The sequence below is a fragment of the Somniosus microcephalus genome, chromosome 11 (assembly GCF_052327205.1).
Source record: "Somniosus microcephalus isolate GS21.2 chromosome 11, FLI_Smic_1.0, whole genome shotgun sequence".
NCBI lineage: Eukaryota > Metazoa > Chordata > Chondrichthyes > Squaliformes > Somniosidae > Somniosus > Somniosus microcephalus.
The window spans coordinates 147,214,837-147,235,358 of NC_140997.1; the positions used below are offsets into that span (position 1 = coordinate 147,214,837).

The 20,522-nt window shown below is 50.0% G+C and overlaps 1 protein-coding gene across 2 annotated transcripts in view; it reads left to right on the plus strand.

The window, feature by feature from the left end:
- The window catches only part of sema3h (sema domain, immunoglobulin domain (Ig), short basic domain, secreted, (semaphorin) 3H), a 326,254-nt gene that overhangs the window by 141,854 nt on the left and 163,878 nt on the right, over nt 1-20,522 (plus strand). For both annotated transcript variants that reach the window (XM_086001357.1, XM_086001356.1), the window contains exon 5: nt 3,259-3,352. In XM_086001357.1, coding sequence (XP_085857483.1) covers nt 3,259-3,352 — 94 coding nt within the window. The remainder of the gene's footprint in view (nt 1-3,258; nt 3,353-20,522) is intronic.

Here is a 20,522-nt window from a genome sequence, read left to right on the forward strand (position 1 = left end):
AACATGGATGTTACAATTAGCTTCACCGATCCCAGGTTGAGGAGGGGAAATAAAGGTAGGAATTACATAGTATTACATTGTAGTTACAGCACAGAAACAGGCCATTCGGCCCAACTGGTCTAAGCTGATGTTTATGCTCCACACCAGCCTCCTCCCACCCTACTTCATCTCACCCTAGCCCAAATATCCATCTACCTAGGCCCACATGCGAAGATGAGTCATTTGGATGATACACAATATGGCGGCCGTGGAATTGCATCCTAAACGTGAGCCATCGCTTTCAGGAGACGACAGAAGAAAATTATGTGGGGGAAAATTTTGATAAGAGAGAGGAAAGGGATTTGTTTCCCCGCCTCCCGCCCACCCCCCCCCCCCCAACCCTGTGAATTTGAAGAGAAGGTCATTGTAAGATATTATCCCAGAGGATTCTTTTTAAAATAAGCATTTAGCATGTACAGAAGAAAACATTAAATCTTGTCAACCAGTGAAGGCAGCTGCTGGGGTGTACTGTACAATGTCACACCAGCAGCTAGTTGTTGCTGTTGGGTCAAAGTTCAAGCCGACTGCCATTTTGGCAATGGATGAGCAATCCTGGGTGATAGCATCATTTACACTACACAGTCGGCTGCCCTTCTGCACTGACATTACACACAGCACGCAAACTTTCACAATCCCCTGAGGCAAGGCCCGAAGGCCAATAACATACATGCAGTTCAATTCCATTTTATGTTACATTGATTCTTTACCCATCTGGCATGTAAAACTGCAAAAAATGTTGGATATCTAATAAGAGAGCCCTCTGTTACCTCATCGTACGGCTGTTCCAAGTGTCTTTTAAGGCCAAATGCTACAACAATAGCAACAGCAACATGCATTTATATAGCACCTTTAACATAGTAAAACGTCCCAAGGTGTTTCACAGGAGCATAATCAAGACAAAAATTGAGACCGAGCCACATAAGGAGCTATTAGGACAGATAAAGGTAGGTTTTAAGGAGCGTCTTCAATGAGATAGCGAGGCGGAAAGGTTTATCATGGGAATTCCAGTGTTTAAGGCCTAGGCAGCTGAAGGAACGGCAGCCATTGGTGGGGCGAAGGAAACTGGGATGTGGAAGAGGCCAGAATTGGAGGAGCGCAGAGATCTCGGATCTTCAAAGTCTATCCCAGCTGCAGGACAGAATCCCCTCCTTGCGAAAAGAGGAGGTGCTCACTGCAACTGAGAAGGAGCAGAATCATAGGGTGCAGTTACAGGAAGGGTCCTAAAGAGGCGGTCTTTTAGTGGCAGTGCTCCTATTTTAACCCTTACACCGCTGGACACTCTTAACACTTTTGCATTCCGGAAGCAGCCACAACAATTATTCTAAAGGTAGAAATTCCAATCGGCAAAATCCACATGCAGACCCTTAATGGGCTCGTGCTATTGTGTGTTATTTTTACACAAGCATCACAGCCAAGCCGAAAATCTCGGGGAGGGGCCTTAAATGGCACGTGATGCTTGCATTGTGGTACTGTGGAGAGTGGCAGGGATACCATCAGTGGAGCCACCAACAGAACCATCTTTAAAGTCATGGGCACGTTACCACTGTCCACCCCCCCACTCACTCATTGGTGCCGAATAGCTGTGAAATTAGTGACATTACGCCGTCCACCTTGAACCTCTTCCACGGAGGTGTCAAAGAGTTAAATCAGTTAATTCAAGCAAAGGTTCCTATGCTCCCTCTGGGGAAATGATTGTTTTGATTATGCATCTCCATCCCCTCTCCCTTAACCACCGCCCGACACAGCGACTGTCGGGAGCTGTGTGAGAATCTCTCCTCCCCACCACATTTACAGGTGTCAGCCATGGCTCAGTTGGTAGCACTCTCGCCTTTGAGTCAGACATTTGTGGGTTCACGTCCCACTCCAAGTACTTGAGCACAAAATCTAGGCTGACACTCCAATGCAGTACTGAGGGTGTGCTGCACCATCGGATATGCTGTCTTTCAGATGAGACGTTAAGCCGAGGCCCCGTCTGCCCTGTCAGGTGGATGTAAAAGATCCCAGAGCACAATTCAAAGAAGGGAAGTTCTCCCAGTGTCCTGGCCAATATTTATCCCTTAACCAACACCACTAAAACTGATTATCTGATCATTTATCACATTGCTCTTTGTGGGACCTTGCTATGTGCAAATTGGCTGCTGTGTTTCCTACATTACAACAGTGACTTCATTGGCTGTAAAGTGCTTTGGGACGCCCTGAGGTCACACCCAACAGTCCCATCACTCATGCGTGCTGGAGTGCTTGAGTGTAATGATATGGTGAGAAGCGTGGCAGTATTATGTTTGAAGTTGTAAATAATTAGTGGGGGCCTGTTACTTGCAAGATAGAACTTTTGTAGTGCTGTTCAGGGCAGGAGGAGAGGAAGGTATCCAATTGGGCAGCCGTCACATGAATACCACTGCAGTTTTAGTGTTTGCCTCCTTGATGTGAAAAATAACTTGGGAAAACAATGATGTTTTGATTCAGCTACCATATTGGATATTCCCAAACTGGCTCGGCTGAACTTCAGTCTTCCCAGAATCCACGGACAAACACTTGTGCTTTTTGGGGTCTGACAGCAATGTGCAAACAGTAGTGAAATGCCCCAAAATTTCTGATCAGTGCAGCCTCTGAGTCTCACACTTAGTAGAGCCTCAAGTTCAGGAAAATGTTCAGTGAGATTTGTGATGAGAAAGAGTGGGACAGATCAAACCGTTTGAACAGATGGAACTTGTTTATTTTTAAGAGTGAGATAAGTCAAAATAGGTCACATTTTTATCCCATAATGAGTGAGTCGCGATGACAGGCCTGTAATACGCTGATATAAATGAGTTTGTGATCACAGGGTACAAATCCTGGTCAGCACTGGTCTCAGACTAAAGCCGAATGTGCTTGTACCAAATTCCTCTCTGTGCTAGTTAACACACACGTTCACCTGGATCTGTGGTGAAATGGTAGAGAGAGGGATTTGGTTCAAGTGCGTTAAACGTAGATGCAGGAAGAGCGCCAACCTCGACCCTCGCGTGATATGAGTTTCCTTGCTCTGCTTTCGCAAATAGCCATAGTCATTGCACTCTGTGTGAACCTGGCAGCTGCAACCCTCTCCACGGGATATTGAGAGATGCTTTTTTTGGGGGGTTGGAGTGTTGCTTTGATGCTGGTTTATGCTATTGTGGTTGACTCTCTATTCATTCTTTCTCCCCTCCCATGCCCCTCCCCCCACCCCATCCACCCCTGCAGGATGAGCAGCTGATGCTACACCACGAACAGACAGAGTGTGGCAAAGGGAAGTGCCCGTACGACCCTCGGCAGCGGATGGCCTCGGCAATGATTGGTGAGTAAGCGTGGCCGAGGATGACCCTGTGGTTGCAGAGAGAGTGTGCTTGCTGGGGTGGAAGTGTGTGTGGGACTGTGTGCCATTTCAGGAATGTTTATATTGGCAGGCCCTGCAGCCACAGATGATAAAATCTGTTAAAATCAGAAAGCTGCAGTAATACTTAGTTCTTCTAACAAGTGCCCACCTTGTCCTTGCACAAAAATACCAGTATGGTTTTTGCAACTAATAAATTGCATGAGATTGGTGACAAGTGAAAGTTGACACAGCTGGATTAGGGCACTTAGGGTTGGCATCAGGGAGTGCTTGGGCTGTCCAGAGCCAGTATTTGCGGACATGCCCTGAGTGTCTTGAACCTCCAGTGCAGACTGAGTGATTGCTCTGAAAAATTGCTCAACAGAGGTGCAGACACATACGAAGTGGAACAAGGTTATGGGGTCGGAGCACCCTGGTCATGCAGACTGAGATCTCCCCACTCCACCCATTGACAGATTAAGTGTAATGCAACGCTCCTTGTACATCATCTGCACAATATGCTTTGATGTCAAGCTCAGGACATGATGCGATATTTTCCATTCCCCATGTTCCGTGTCGCTACAAGCTCTGAGTGACGTTACTCACTCATCACCAAATTATTTACAGTCCTATGCTTTGGCCTCGTGTCCTGCAGGGAACAGAGTTGAGATTGTCTGAATACACAGGATTCTTAGCTTAGAATTTTTTGAATCCAGATTCCAGAAGGGAAAGGACGGTGTCCAACTCACTACCCCACCCATCAGAATGTGTGCTTGGTTAAACTTGAACCGAGCCCCAGAACTGAAAGACTAACGTTCGAATCCATAAAGTCCAGACAAAAATGTCAGCGTCATAACTAAACTGTAGATTATTCAATGGATGGTGTTCAGCCAGTTCTGGAGCTAACGCCTTAATAAAGAACTATTTGGCAGTTTAGCCGCTGTAGTAGACAATCTCCAGCTAGAATAGCCATGATGTGTCCTCCCCAGCATGGGCTAGCTCAACATTTCCATTCTCCACACATACCTTCTATAATGTCTTCACCTTTTGGTAGGTCTGTGAAACTGTAGTTATCTAATTGCATAATCTAAGCTTGGCTGTCTAGTAATAACATCCATATCAAAGAGCCTTTGCAACCTGTGCTCACTCTGCCTGTGCTCACTCTGCCTGTGCTCCCCTCTGCCTGTGCTCCCCCTCTGCCTGTCCTTCCCCCTCTGCCTGTGCTCCCCCTCTGCCTGTCTTCCCCCTCTGCCTGTTCTTCCCCCTCTGCCTGTTCTTCCCCCTCTGCCTGTTCTTCCCCCTCTGCCTGTTCTTCCCCCTCTGCCTGTTCTTCCCCCTCTGCCTGTTCTTCCCCCTCTGCCTGTTCTTCCCCCTCTGCCTGGTCTTCCCTCTGCCTGGTCTTCCCTCTGCCTGGTCTTCCCTCTGCCTGTCCTCCCCCTCTGCCTGTCCTCCCCCTCAGCCTGTCCTCCCCCTCAGCCTGTCCTCCCCGTCCACCTGTCCTCCCCCTCCGCCTGTCCTCCCCCTCCGCCTGTCCTTCCCCCTCTGCTTGTCCTTCCCCCTCCACCTGTCCTTCCCCCTCCGCCTGTCCTTCCCCCTCAGCCTGTCCTCCCCCTCTGCCTGTCCTCCCCCTCCGCCTGTCCTCCCCCTCCGCCTGTCCTCCCCCTCCGCCTGTCCTTCCCCTTCTGCCTGTCCTTCCCCCTCCGCCTGTCCTCCCCCTCAGCCTGTACTCCCCCTCTGCCTGTCCTCCCCCTCTGCCTGTCCTCCCCCTCTGCCTGTCCTCCCCCTCTGCCTGTCCTTCCCCCTCTGCCTGTCCTCCCCCTCTGCCTGTCCTCCCCCTCTGCCTGTCCTCCCCCTCTGCCTGTCCTTCCCCTCTGCCTGTCCTCCCCCTCTGCCTGTCCTCCCCCTCTGCCTGTCCTCCCCCTCAGCCTATCCTCCCCCTCAGCCTGTCCTCCCCGTCCACCTGTCCTCCCCCTCCGCCTGTCCTCCCCCTCCGCCTGTCCTCCCCCTCCGCCTGTCCTTCCCCCTCTGCTTGTCCTTCCCCCTCCACCTGTCCTTCCCCCTCCGCCTGTCCTTCCCCCTCAGCCTGTCCTCCCCCTCCGCCTGTCCTCCCCCTCCGCCTGTCCTCCCCCTCCGCCTGTCCTCCCCCTCCGCCTGTCCTTCCCCTTCTGCCTGTCCTTCCCCCTCCGCCTGTCCTTCCCCCTCCGCCTGTCCTTCCTTGTCCTCCCCCTCAGCCTGTCCTCCCCCTCTGCCTGTCCTCCCCCTCTGCCTGTCCTCCCCCTCTACCTGTCCTCCCCCTCTGCCTGTCCTTCCCCCTCCGCCTGTCCTTCCCCCTCCGCCTGTCCTCCCCCTCAGCCTGTACTCCCCCTCTGCCTGTCCTCCCCTCTGCCTGTCCTCCCCCTCTGCCTGTCCTCCCCTCTGCCTGTCCTTCCCCCTCTGCCTGTCCTCCCCCTCTGCCTGTCCTCCCCCTCTGCCTGTCCTCCCCCTCTGCCTGTCCTTCCCCTCTGCCTGTCCTCCCCCTCTGCCTGTCCTCCCCCTCTGCCTGTCCTTCCCCCTCAGCCTGTCCTTCCCCCTCAGCCTGTCCTCCCCCTCCGCCTGTCCTCCTCCTCTGCCTGTCCTCCCCCTCTGCCTGTCCTCCCCCTCTGCCTGTCCTCCCCCTCTGCCTGTCCTTCCCTCTCTGCCTGTCCTCCCCCTCTGCCTGTCCTCCCCCTCAGCCTGTCCTCCCCCTCCGCCTGTCCTTCCCCCTCCGCCTGTCCTTCCCCCTCCGCCTGTCCTTCCCCCTCCGCCTGTCCTTCCCCCTCCGCCTGTCCTTCCCCCTCCGCCTGTCCTTCCCCCTCCGCCTGTCCTTCCCCCTCCGCCTGTCCTCCCCTCCGCCTGTCCTCCCCCTCCGCCTGTCCTTCCCCCTCCGCCTGTCCTCCCCCCTCCGCCTGTCCTCCCCCTCCGCCTGTCCTCCCCCTCCGCCTGTCCTCCCCCTCCGCCTGTCCTTCCCCCTCCGCCTGTCCTTCCCCCTCCACCTGTCCTTCCCCCTCCGCCTGTCCTTCCCCCTCCGCCTGTCCTTCCCCTTCCGCCTGTCCTTCCCCCTCCGCCTGTCCTTCCCCCTCCGCCTGTCCTCCCCCTCCGCCTGTCCTTCCCCCTCTGCCTGTCCTTCCCCCTCCGCCTGTCCTTCCCCTTCCACCTGTCCTCCCCCTCTGCCTGTCCTCCCCCCTCTGCCTGTCCTTCCCCCTCTGCCTGTCCTTCCCCCTCTGCCTGTCCTTCCCCTTCCGCCTGTCCTTCCCCCTCCGCCTGTCCTTCCCCCTCCGCCTGTCCTCCCCCTCCGCCTGTCCTTCCCCCTCTGCCTGTCCTTCCCCCTCCGCCTGTCCTTCCCCTTCCACCTGTCCTCCCCCTCCGCCTGTCCTTCCCCCTCCGCCTGTCCTTCCCCCTCCGCCTGTCCTTCCCCCTCCGCCTGTCCTTCCCCCTCCGCCTGTCCTTCCCCCTCCGCCTGTCCTTCCCCCTCCGCCTGTCCTCCCCCTCCGCCTGTCCTCCCCCTCCGCCTGTCCTTCCCCCTCCGCCTGTCCTCCCCCTCCGCCTGACCTCCCCCTCCGCCTGTCCTCCCCCTCCGCCTGTCCTTCCCCCTCCGCCTGTCCTTCCCCCTCCGCCTGTCCTTCCCCCTCCGCCTGTCCTTCCCCCTCCGCCTGTCCTTCCCCCTCCGCCTGTCCTTCCCCCTCCGTCTGTCCTTCCCCTTCCGCCTGTCCTTCCCCCTCCGCCTGTCCTTCCCCCTCCGCCTGTCCTCCCCCTCCGCCTGTCCTTCCCCCTCTGCCTGTCCTTCCCCCTCCGCCTGTCCTTCCCCTTCCACCTGTCCTCCCCCTCCGCCTGTCCTCCCCCCTCTGCCTGTCCTTCCCCCTCTGCCTGTCCTTCCCCTTCCGCCTGTCCTTCCCCCTCCGCCTGTCCTTCCCCCTCCGCCTGTCCTCCCCCTCCGCCTGTCCTTCCCCCTCTGCCTGTCCTTCCCCCTCCGCCTGTCCTTCCCCTTCCACCTGTCCTCCCCCTCCGCCTGTCCTCCCCCCTCTGCCTGTCCTTCCCCCTCTGCCTGTCCTTCCCCCTCTGCCTGTCCTTCCCCCTCTGCCTGTCCTTCCCCCTCTGCCTGTCCTTCCCCCTCCGCCTGTCCTTCCCCCTCCGCCTGTCCTCCCCCTCCGCCTGTGTTCTTCCTCTGCCTGTGCTCCCAATCTGTCTATGCTCCTGGTGCTCACTGGCCCCATTTATGTTAGAGGGATTCTCCGTGAAGTTCCTTCTCTTGGATGTCCCTTACCAACAGGAACACGGGATGACTGAGAAGATCAGTCAGTATCGGTCTCTCCCTTTACAGCCATTCAGGATAGTGAGGCAAATCAGACAAGTATAATTAAGCATATTATTATCCATGATTTCCATCATGTCTCACCCTGGCAGAGGACAGTATGAGTTAATGTGACTCCACAGCACGGTACTTTTGACTTTTAGTCAAAGAAAATCTCAAAGGTTATTTTAGATCACTTGCTTCTCTGAAGCTAGCAGGGGTCGAGCAGTACCTCCAAGTGCCTTGGCAAATGGGCTGGAGTCATGCGGAGCCCCGGATTGGGCCTACGCAGGTCCTCTTGAACCTGCGGCGAGAGGTCCATACATCAGAGAGCACATCTCCTCCTGCTCGTTTGTTTATAAGTACAGCATGACGCAGTTTAGAAAATCGTCGCAGCAAGAGCCTTGCTTTTTGAGTAGGTCGCGCTCTATCCCACAAACACTGTAAATGGAAAGAAAGACTTGCATTTATATAGCCCCTTTTATGACCTCAGGATATCCCAAAGTGCTTTACAGCCACAGAAGTACTTTTGAAGTATAGTCACTGTTGTAATATAGGAAACACAGCAGCCAATTTGCACACAGCAAGCTCCCAGAAACAGCAATGACCAGATCAATTGCTTTAGTGATGTTGATTAAGGGATAAATATTATATAGCAACAGTCGCTGCACATCAAAGCACAGGTCAACTATCCCTTATCCGCACTTCCGAAATTCGAAAAGCTCTGAAAACGAAAGTTTTTTCGTGGAGCGTCTCTCGGTATTTCCAGTGTAAAAGCTTGAGCAGCTTGCACGGGAGTTTGTAGATTAATGCGTGGCCGTGTGCAACTTTGAGGAAACATTGCTGTTAACCAATTCTTTATAGTAATCTGGTACCTAGCCAGGTTACTAGAGGTGTAGTTGTAGGTTAAACCCGACGGCTGCCTCTTGTCCATTTATAAGCATTATTATTATCCGTTCTGAAATCCGAAAAATTCCGAATTCCGAAACACAGCTGGCCCCAAGGGTTTCGGATAAGGGATCGTGCACCTGTAATTAATCCTAAGTAAAGCATTGTCAGGTATTTCTAAGAAGTGTGATAAAGTGCTATATAAATGTAAGTTTTTCTGTGATTTGAAAAGCATTAAGGTGCTTGCTAGGTTTTTGGTAATAATTGTGTTGCTTGTCAAGTTGAGGGATGTCACCAGAGGGGAATGGAGCACTTTTTCCATCTCATGCACGCTCCCAGTATCAGCGTCAGGGACTTCGGGGGCTCAAGTGTGGCATGGGTTAAATGCAGGGTAAACCACCCTCTGCTCTGCCCAGTGAAATGCCTGACCACCAACCTAATGCACCAGTCTGACATTCCCATTTCCCACTCCAGCCTCTTGGTCCTCTTTGAATGAAATTGCTAATTTAGCTTTGAACTTGTATCAAATCGTCGGGACACCTGCGTAGCTTTAAACATCCTGCTCCCTTCATTGGCAGCCGTGCCTTCAGCTGCCCAGACTATAATCTATGGAATTCCCTCCCTAAACCTCTCCGTCACTCTCCGCCTCTCTCCTCCTTCAAGAAGCTCCTTAAAACCTATCTCTTTGACCAAGCTTTTGGTCTCCTGCCTGTAATGTTATCTTATACCTTAGTATTAAGAGGCTTATGAGTAGATATCGTAGAGTACTCTTTATTAGGTCTTGAGTCAGTGCCAGCTCGTGCAGTACTGCCACATGGCCAAGATGGCTTCCTATTTATACGACTGCCGTCAAGCAGCTGTCTTTACTACAGCTACCGTAAAGCAGCTGTCTTTACTACAGCTACAGTTATCTGTACATCTTTCCCCCTCAACGATGACATAAACAGTAAACACCATAACATAACATAACACATAGAACACATATTAACAACATATAAAAACAGTCAGTGTAACTACTATTAATTACTATTAACAACATGTAAAAACTGTCAGTGTAACTATACCTTGCAATAACTGCCAGTACATATAAACACTACCCACACCCAGAAGTCCATTAGCTGTTTACAGTCTTTCCCTTGTCTACAGGTCGAGTCTAACGACAGGCTTTCTGGTGCGCTGTGACCTGCGTAGCTGAGCGGGTATTTGCTGGGCCAACCTAGTTGTGTCCATTAAGTTCATGTTTGTACCACACGGATCCCTTGTCTCATTGTCACCCCTGTGTACTTCATCACTTTGTGGCATTGCCCTCGTCTCCTCGTCACTCTGTTGGATTTCCATCATCAGCTCATCCTCTCTGTCCTCCTGCGGCTGATAGGTCTCGGTGGTTTTCAGTAGGTGCCTCCTGTTTCTGCCATACACATTGCCATTTTCTGTCATGACACTATATGACCTGGGGGTGACCTGTTGTAGAACGGTGGCTCTTTGATTCCATGACCCAGGCCCTTCAATGCGAACTACATCCTTCTCCTGTAGAGGCACTAGTGCAGTGGCTGTGCGGTCATGGAGCGTTTTTTGTTTCCGCTGAAGTTCCCGGGCCTTGTCTGCCCATACCTCATCTCTGTGATCAGGTGTGACATGCCTGGGAAGTCGAGTACGGATTTTGCGACCCAGTAAGAGCTCAGCTGGAGGCTTGCCACTTTCCAGCAGGGCCGCCCTGTACGACATCATGGCCAGATATGGGTCAGTGTTGCTGTGTGCTGCTTTCTTTAATAGTCTTTTCACAATCTGTACCCCCTTCTCCGCTTTTCCATTGGCTTGAGGGTAGAGCGGGCTGGCGGTTACATGCTTAAACTCATACTCTGTAGCAAACGACTGAAACTCATGACTGGCATAGGGAGAGCCATTATCAGAGACCAGAGTTCGAGGGATGCCCTGCCTGGAAAAGATTGACTTCAGGTGAGTTATCACAGCTCTTGACGTGGTGCTGGGTAGGAGAGCAATCTCAGGATAATTAGAGTAATAACCAATAACTAACAAATAGTCTTTTCCTTCATCGTGAAAAATATCAGTTCCTACCTTTTCCCAAGGTTGTGATGGGAGCTCTGTGGTAATAAGGGGCTCTTTTGTTTGCTTGTAGTGATACTCCTGACATGTAGCACACTCACTGATCATCTGGTCAATATCAGATTTCATGTTTGGTCAGTAGAGTGCCTCACGTGCTCTCCTTTTTGACTTTTCCACACCCAGGTGCCCTTCATGTATCCTGTCGCATAGAGATGGGCACTACAATCCTGTCACACTTAAGCAGTAGTCCATTGACCACAGAAAGCTCAGACTGAATATGATGATATTGTTTACATGACCCTTTCTTCCAACCCTCTTGAAGATTTCTCATCACTTTCCTCAGAACAGGGTCCTTTGATGTCTCTGTGGCTATCTTTGATAGTTGTTCCTGTGAGGCGGGCAATGCTGCATAGACCATATCCACATGAAGGGCCACATCCTCTTCTGTTTCACTGTTTTGTGCGGCACAAGGCGCAGCCCTGGATAGTGTATTTGCTATGAACATTTGTGTCCCTGGCACATATGTGAGCTCAAAATCATAACATTGTAGTCTCATCATTAGGCGCTGTATCCGAGATGACATGTCACACAGATTCTTTTTTGCGATCCCTAGCAGTGGCATATGGTCAGTTTCTAGGATAACCTTGGGAAGTCCATAGATGTAGGTATGAAAATTTTCACACCCAAATGCCAAGCCCAGGCACTCCTCTATTTACGCATACTGGCACTCTGTAGCCGCCATGGAGCGTGACACATATGCCACTGGTCGCCATTCTCCTTCATCTTCCTGTAGAAGGACAGCCCCTAATCCATCCTTAGAGGCATCTGTGGACACTTTTGTCCTCTTTTCAGGGCAGAAGAACTTCAGTAGGGGTTCACTTGCTAGAATGTGTAGCAGCCCCTTCCATTCATTCTTATGTTCATGTCCCCATTGGAACTCTGTCTCTTGGTGCAGCAGTTTTCTCAAGTGAGCGGTTTTCACTGCCAGATTTGGAATGAATTTCCCTGGGTAATTAACCATGCCAAGGGCCCGCTGAACCCTTTTCTTGTCCTTTGGTTTTTCCATGTCAGGTATGGCCTTTACCTTTGACTTGTCTGGCTGAATCCCTTCTGCAAAAATCTTGTCCCCGAGGAATGTGATTTCATTGACGCTGAACTGACATTTGTCTTTAATGGGCCAGAAATTCGTGACCAAATGCGTGAGTACGGTCGGGGTACTCACGCATCTGGCCGTTGGAAATGCCGGCGTTCAGCATGCACAGCGCATGCGGGGAACGCCGGCATTTCCAGTCCTCGGAACGAAGGGGTTCATAGGCATAGCGCGTGCGACTGCACAGGCAGCGCTTGCGCAGTGAACTTTGTAGATTTCATTCATGGATTCAGTGAGGGTAAGTCCTTACAAGTTACACTTGAAAAAAGCAGGTGTAAAGTTGTTCCAAGGCTGCGGAGGAAGATATATTTTATCGTGGAGCTTCTGAAAGGCAATATTTTTGTTTGGGAAAGGGAGGGAAGTTATTTTAAGAAATTTTAAGTAAGTTTTAAAGTTTAAATTTTTTTTTTTAAACAGGTTTTCAGAACGGTAGGTAGAAGGAGCAATTGTAGCTGTGTGAATGGAATGTGAAAATGAGTGTTCTAAAATGAGTAATGTAACATTTCCAGCACTTTTAAGAAAGAAATATTTCATCAGTAATAATTAATTATGTATGTATGTCCGCATATATTCCTTTACGTATATGTATGTATGTTTTATATTCCTTTACTTATGTGTATGAATGTATGTTTTTAATTATGATTTTTCAATAAGTTACTTTCTCTGAAAGTCATAATTAAATAATACATTCATACACATAAGTAAAGGAATATATACATAACACACAAAGGAATATATACAGACATACATACTTTCAGAAGCTCCACAATAAGAAATATCTTCCTCCGCAGCCTCTGGAGCAACTGTACCCATGCTTTTTTCATGTGTAAGTTGTAAGGACTTGACCTCACTGAAAGCATGAATGAAAGCGGCGAATTTTACTGCGCACGCGTTCTGCCTCTGAACCCCTTCGTTCAGAGGACAGGAAATGCCGGTTTTCCCCGCATGCGCTGTGCATGCTGAAAACCGGCATTTCCTCCGGCCAGACGCGTAAGTACCCCGACCGTACTCGCGCATTTGGAAGGGAATTACTGGGCCAACATTTTACATGTCAATAAAATGAAAAATTTAACAATTGCACGATTTGCCCCCTCGCATCTGCGACTGAGGGTCCAAGGAGGTGCATTGCGCAGGAGGTCATCGTCGTACGTATCCTCACACTGTTCCCTTTCGGGAACTGTATGAAGTGGTGGAAGGATTTATGGCCGTGATTAACGCTCATTCCGTAACCGTAACCATCTTTGAACCAGCCATTAGGGTGGTTAGTCCTATGGCGTGAGGGTTTTACGGGCTCCCACAACCCATCTGAGGGGGGGGGGGCCACCCACACCCACGGACGCAAGTATCCCGCTGGATGTCCACCCAGAATTTATAGTTGGAGCTCCGACTCCACTTGTCGGGACTGTCTGGAGTGGGGTGCGAAACCCTACTCCTTCTGGCCCAGCGGCGGGGATGCTTACTGCTACGCAAAAGGCCCACTCCGCACAAAAGGTGACACCCATACGTTTCCTGCGCCTTTTCCCTCCCCGTGACTGGAGCCCTATGCTGCCACTTGAAAGACCAAGCTATCATCTGCCCTTTTTGCGGCGCCTTTGACTTCTCATTACCAATGATGAGCAGGCGCTGCGCCTCCACCTCCTTGAGGAGATTGCTGAGGTCATCATCAGTTCAATTGTGAGTTCTTTTAATGCCGTGAATTGTGCTCATTCCAGCCATTTCACGTTGCTAATCGGATTGGGCCTTTGGCATAGCGGTAGGATCCCCGCCGCTGGGCCAGATCAGGGTAGGGTTTCGAACCCCGCTCCAGACAGTCCCGGCAAGTGGAGTCGGAGCTCCGGCTCTAAATTCTGGGTTGACATCCAGTGGGATATTTGCGTCCGTGGGTGTGGGTGGCCCCCCCTCCTTGTATAGCTTGTGGGAGCCCGTAAAACCCTCCCGCCATAGGACTAACCGCCCTAATGGCTGGTTCAAAGATGGTTACGGTCACGGAATGAGCGTTAATCATGGCCATAAATCCTTCCACCACTTCATACAGTTCCCCAAAGGGAACAGTGTGAAGACACGTATGATGACGACATTGCTAAATAAATAAATGGAATTTAAAAAATTCTTTTAGGGCTTTTAAAACTCTTTAAATTGCTTTAATTCTGTTTAAAACTACTTCAGATTCTTCAAAATAATGTAAACGTTTTTAAAAGTTTATAAAAGTTACCAAAATCTTCAAAAAACTTCCAAAAACCTATTTAAACTGCTGCTTTGCATGTAAAAATGCTTAGCAGCTTGGCAGAAACATTGGGGGCGTGTCCTGTTAAACTGAGACCTCAAGGGGCGTGTCTCAGTTGCACAGCGCGCTACAGGCTTCGCGCTGGCTGCACCCCTGGGCGGCGTGACGTCATACGCTGCCCGGGATTCTTCTTTTTGAAACACGAATTCCAGGCATCCCTGGAGGTGATCGGCAGGCGCGTCGGGTAAGTGCAAATCGGGACCTTGCACGCGCGGCAAGCCCCGTTCACGAATTTCTGGCCCATTTAGTTTGAGTCCATACTGCCGTATCCTCTGAAGTGTTTTTTCCAGTCTGGTGTCGTGCTCTCCCTGAGTGGAGCCCCATACTACCAGATCATCCACGTACACCCGCACACCATCCAGGCCCTCGATGATTTGCTCCATTGCTCTGTGGAAGATTTCTGGGGCAGAGCTAATGCCGAAGGGCAGGTGCTGGTAAGAGTATCGACCAAACGGGGTGTTAAAGGTGCACAGCTTAGCACTCTCTTCATCAAGTTTCAGCTGCCAGAATCCATGCGAGGCGTCCATCTTGGAGAAGAATTTTGCTCCTGTCATTTCGCTGACTATTTCCTCTCTCTTAGGGATTTGATAGTGCTCTCTTTTTATATTAGCGTTAAGGTCCTTGGGATCCATGCAGACACGCAATTTATCAGTCTTTTTTGAATTGACGCAAACCATGGAATTTACCCAGTCAGTCGGTTCCTCAGTCTTTATGACACCTAGTCCCTCCATGCGGTCTAGCTCTTTCCGCAGTTTCTCACGGAGGGCCACCGGAACTCTCCTGGGTGCGTGAATCACAGGTTGTGCATCATCTCTCAGTTTGATGGAGTATGTAAAGGGCAGTGCTCCGAAACCCTGAAATACATCTGCATACTTGTGTGTTATAGCATCATGCTTTATATTTGTACTGTCTTGGGGGGCACTCTGCACACAGTTCAGTTCATTAATAGTATAGACTCATTTTACCAAGCCCAAATCCACACATGCCTTATCCCCCAACAGTGACTCATGTCCTTCAGGCACTATAACAAATGTCAATGGGTGAATGCGATTTTTTACCTTAACATTCCTTTTGTTTCAATACTTTGTCCATTGTATGCCTTCAAAGCCACTGTCTTTTCAGTATTTTTGGTCTCACTTTGAGATTCCGTGCATCACTCCAGCTTATGAGGTTTGCCTTAGCACCTGTATCTAGCTTGAAGGGAACAATGGTGCCATTTACCAGCAAGGGGGCTATCCAAACTTCAGTCGTTAGTCCTACGGAATGTACTTCCTTTTCCATATCTTTACCCTGTTTTAAGTCATTTTGCACCATTCCAACATACAAAGTCTCCAATTCCGTGTCTTCAGTCTCAATAGCATGCACTGTCTTTTTACCTTCGGTTTTCTCTTCCCAAAAGCACATTTTAGCAAAGTGATCCCTGCCTTTACATTTTGCGCAGTTCTTCCCATAAGCCAGACATTGTCTTGCCACGTGTCTATTGCCGCACCGTCTGCAATCGTATGGCGTCATAGTCCTGAACTCTGTGCACCCTCTTGTGTCCCTTCTGTGTACTACATCCACTGGTAGGTTGTCCAGTCCCTGCGCTCTCACGCTCGTTGCTGTAGTTCTCCCATCAAATGTTTGCATGTGCATGGCTGAGAGTTCACTAGCATGACATTTTTACTGCAGCATCCAAAGTTAAGTTATTGTCCCTAAGCATTCTCTCCCTCACCTTCTTGTCAAGTATTCCGAAAACGACCTGATCGCGTATCATCGATTCCTTCAAGTCTCCAAAGTTACATGTTTGTGCTTTTGTTTTCAAGTCTGTCAGAAAAACCTCAAAGGATTCTCCTTGCTTTTGCACGCGGGAGCGAAAAACAAATCTCTCGAACGTTTCATCCTTTTTAGGTGTGCAGTATTTATCGAACAAATCTATCACCTTGTCCAGATCATTTTTGTCACCTTCAGCTGCAAACGTAAATGTATTATACAGCTCGATTGCCTGCGAGCCAGCCACTGTTAGCAACAAAGCTACCTTACGTTTTCCAGAGCTAGTCGTGGCGTCGATCGCTGTGAAGTAGAGAAGAAAACGTTGTTTGAATTTGCACCAATTTTCGTCCAGATTTCCTTCAAGTTGCAGGCTAGTCGGTGGTTTTATCCCTTCCATTGTTGTGGTATGCCCGTATCGTGCATTCTATAAATCCTGGTACCATGTAATGTTATCTTATATCTTAGTATTAAGAGGCTTACGAGTAGATATCGTAGAGTACTCTTTATTAGGTCTTGAGTCAGTGCCAGCTCGTGCAGTACTGCCGCATGGCCAAGATGGCTTCCTATTTATACGACTGCCGTCAAGCAGCTGTCTTTACTACAGCTACCGTAAAGCAGCTGTCTTTACTACAGCTACAGTTATCTGTACACTGCCCTAATATCTCTTTATGTGGCTTGCTGTCAAATTTTGTCTCATTTACTCCTTTGAAGTGCCTTGGGATCTTTTACTACGTTAAAGGCACTATATAAATGCAAGGTGTTGTTGTGTACTGTCGGAAACTGACCAAAGTATGGAGGCATTGTAATTGTGGCGCTATCTTGCCATATATTAAGCACACAGCTTGTGAATATTCACTGATAATTTATGTTTGAAAGGACCATTTGCAGTGCCTTGTTCCTGAGTTGGAGTGCTCACATTGTCAGGCTGGCAAAACAAATCTGAAGCATAATTCAGGATTCAAATGTTGTTCTCTGGGTTTTCACAGGATCCACCTGTGTGTTACATAAAATACCGCTAGTAAGGCAAAAGGTTTTTTGGCTCTCCTGTTTTCTCACTGCTTGCACTGTTCCAAAAGACGCCCTGGCAGTCCCAGACCGCAGCACACGCATCTCTTCAACCCTGTGTGAGACACCGCCATTGATAAGAACTCGTGCGATGGGGGCTTAAGGAAATGCGCACACTGCCCCTTTGCACCCTTGTCATGCTTTAGCAGGAACTGGGCTGAGGCTGCTCCGTTCACCAGAGGGAACGACAGAGGGAGACTATAACATCAGCCTGCGATGGATTCAGTCCCAGATGTGAAGGGACAGCGTGCTAAATCATTGCATCATGCAGTCCTTGGAGCAGTTGGAATAAATCAACCCCTTCTGCCCTCATAAATGTTGACATGAGTGCAGAGGTGAAGGCAACAACTTGTGGGATCCTTAGCTAGAAGAAGACTGCTGGAGGCACATTGCCAATTGTCCTGGAACACATACACACACAGCATGGTGTCATCCTTGCCTATTGACTATGGAATTCTGCATCCTCTTGGTGTGTGTGTGAAGGACAGATAAAAATCCAGCTTGATGATGGAACAGCTGCTGGATGATATTCAGCACTCTGAATGCTAGGATGCCCAGTGGGTGACACATAAGGAGGAAAAAATTCGCCTCAGTCTGTTTTACCCTTGTTGCACGACACAAAGCCAGCCATTTCCATGGATCTCCAATTCTGGTCCCCTATCATAAAGCATTGTGATTTATTGTGAGGGCTGGTATGGAAGGACGGACTGCCGTTGGCTTCAGTAACCCAAAGAGGTATAAGCAGCTGTTTTACCAGCTGTCATTTATGGAGCTGTTTGGCTGCAACCTAATGCTCCACAGAATGCTGTGTACATGTGTATTACCGAGAATCAGCATACTGGAGGCATCACACTGGCGTGTCCTGTGTGTCACACCACATGAGAATTCTGGAAACCTTGAAGTGGGTGTGACATGCTTACACACCACAGGCCTCAAGGGTTTTGAAGCTCACCAAGAGCAGACTGGATTATGTCAGAAATCTCACTTAAAAAATGTGTTAACATATTAATCCAGGGTTGGATTAATGCACAGACCAACTGGGCACAAGCCTGGGGCACCACAGGAAGGGGAGAGCCCATAACAGACCAATGAAAATCACAACAGCAACAATTTGCATTTATATAGTGCCTTTAATGTAGTAAAACGTCCCAAGGCATTTCACAGGAGCATAATCAAGACAAAAATTGAGTCCGAGCCACATAAGGAGATATTAGGACAGGTGACCAAAAGCTTGATCAAAGAGGTAGGTTTTAAGGAGCGTCTTAAAGGAGGAGACAGAAGTAGAAAGGCAGGGAAGTTTAGGGAGGGAATTCCAGAGCTTAACATAAGAAATAGGAGCAGGAGTAGGCCATTTGGCCCCTCGAGCCTGCTCCACCATTCAATAAGATCATGGCTGATCTTCTACCTCAACTCCACTTTCCTGCACTATCCCCATATCCCTTGATTCCCTTAATATCCAAAAATCTATCGATCTCTGTCTTGAATATACTCAACGACTGAGCCTCCACAGCCCTCTGGGGTAGAGAATTCCAAAGATTCACCACTCTCTGAGTGAAGAAATTTCTCCTCATCTCAGTCCTAAATGGCCGACCCCTTATTCTGAGACTGTGACCCCTGGTTCTAGACTCCCCAGCCAGGGGAAACATCCTCCCTGCGTCTACCCTGTCAAGCCCTGTAAGAATTTTGTATGTTTCAATGAGATCACCTCTAATTCTTCTAAACTCTAGAGAATATAGGCCTAGTCTACTCAATCTCTCCTCATAGGACAATTCCCACATCCCAGGAACCAGTCTGGTGAATCTTTGTTGCACTCCCTCTATGACAAGTATATCCTTCCTTAGGTAAGGAGACCAAAACAGTACACAGTGCTCCAGGTATGGTCTCACCAGGGCCCTATATAATTGCAGTAAGAGCGCCCCGCGGCTGATTTTCCCAGGTAGTGCCCCGAGAGGGAGGAGGGGCGCTACTGGAAGTGCCCCGCGTCTTTCTTGGGGCGCTGCGAACCAATATCGTGGCACTATGTGCCGCAGTGCCATATGCGGTACTGCAGGCCTTCCCCACCCTTATTAAAGGGGAGGGGCCTGGCAAAGTGCGTCCCGGCGCGCAGCTGGGCCACCAGGGATCGGGAGTGCCGGCAAATGAGACCGGCACTCAAGAGGAGTGCCGGGCTCACGGAGAGCAGTCAGCACGGGGGACTTCACGGGGGCCGGGGACAGCAACGGTGGCAGGTGCTGGCAGGCGGCCAGCAACAAAAACGGCCGCCTGCCACCTCCCCTTTAACTAGCGCCGCCCCAGCTACAGGTAGGCTCCCTGACCCTGGTGGACATAGCGTCTGGTGGTAAGTCGGGAGGCGCCACCCAATGTTACAGCCGGGGTGCAAGCGGGGCGCTGTGCACGGCGACGATGTCATCGCCGGCAGCGTAGCGCCGCACAGCGCAAGTGGTTAGCGCCGCCGCTAACCTCCCGCTGAATTTTGCGGGCGGCGTTAGCGGCGCTGCGCCCAGGCGCTAGTTGATTTGCACCCCGTTGGCGCCCTCTTAGGGAAAACAGCGAGACAGAGCGTGCACTTAAGTAAGTGGGGACTGAGCAACCTCAGTTATTCCGCCAGTCCTCCTGCTGAAATTTCAGGGGGAGTTTGGCTGAGTGTCATGGAAAATAGTGAGACCCGATTGTGCTGGGTTGCAACCCTAATTGCCTCCATGCACCCAGACAGGGCCGGCAATGTCAGAGGAGGCACAGGAACAGGAGCAGGCCACTCAGCCCCTCTAGCCTGTTCCACCATTCAATTAGATCATGGCTGGTCTGTATCTCAACTCCATTTACCCGCCTTTGCTCCATATCCCTAAAAATCTATCGATCTCAGTCTTGAAAGCTCCAATTGACCCAGCATCCACAGCCTTGTTGGGTGTTCCAGATTTCCACTGCTCTTTGTGTGAAAAAGAGCTTTCTGATTTCCCTCCTAAATGACCCAGCTCTAATTTTAAGATTATGCCCTCTTATTCTGGACTCCCCCACCAGAGGCAGAGGAACTCTACGTTCCTCCAATTCTGGCCTCTTGCACATCCCCAATTTTAATCGCCCCACCATTAGCGGCCATGCCTTCAGCCGTCTAGGCCCCAAGCTCTGGAGTTCCCTCCCTAAACCTCCCTGTGCCGCTACATCTCTCTCCACTTTTAAGACGCTCCTTAAAGCCCACCTCTTTGACCAAGCTTTTGATCACCTTTCTTTCCTTTTATCTCTTTTTGTTGCTCGGTGCCACGTTTTGCCTGATTACGCTCCTGTGAAGTGCCATGGGACATTATATTACGTTAAAGGTGCTATAAAATGCAAGTTGTTGTTGTTGGAGTGGTGCAGCGGGAACTACAGAGGGAGAAGAGAGGAAAGTTCAATCGAATGTGAGTTAACATCTTTACAATGGAGCCACACAAAGAGGTAAGTATCAGGAGGTAACCATATGAAGTGTGGTTCAACTCCAGGAGAAACATTAGTTAATTGGATCTCTGATGTCCTTATATGTTAGTCATTTCAACCCACGTCTTCCAGTTTGTTTTAATTGCATGTTTGCAATGCGCTGTGTTTCAGAAAGAAATGGTAAGTTCACAGCTGCAAGTTCCATTCTTGCGGTCTCCCACAAAGTCTGTAATTA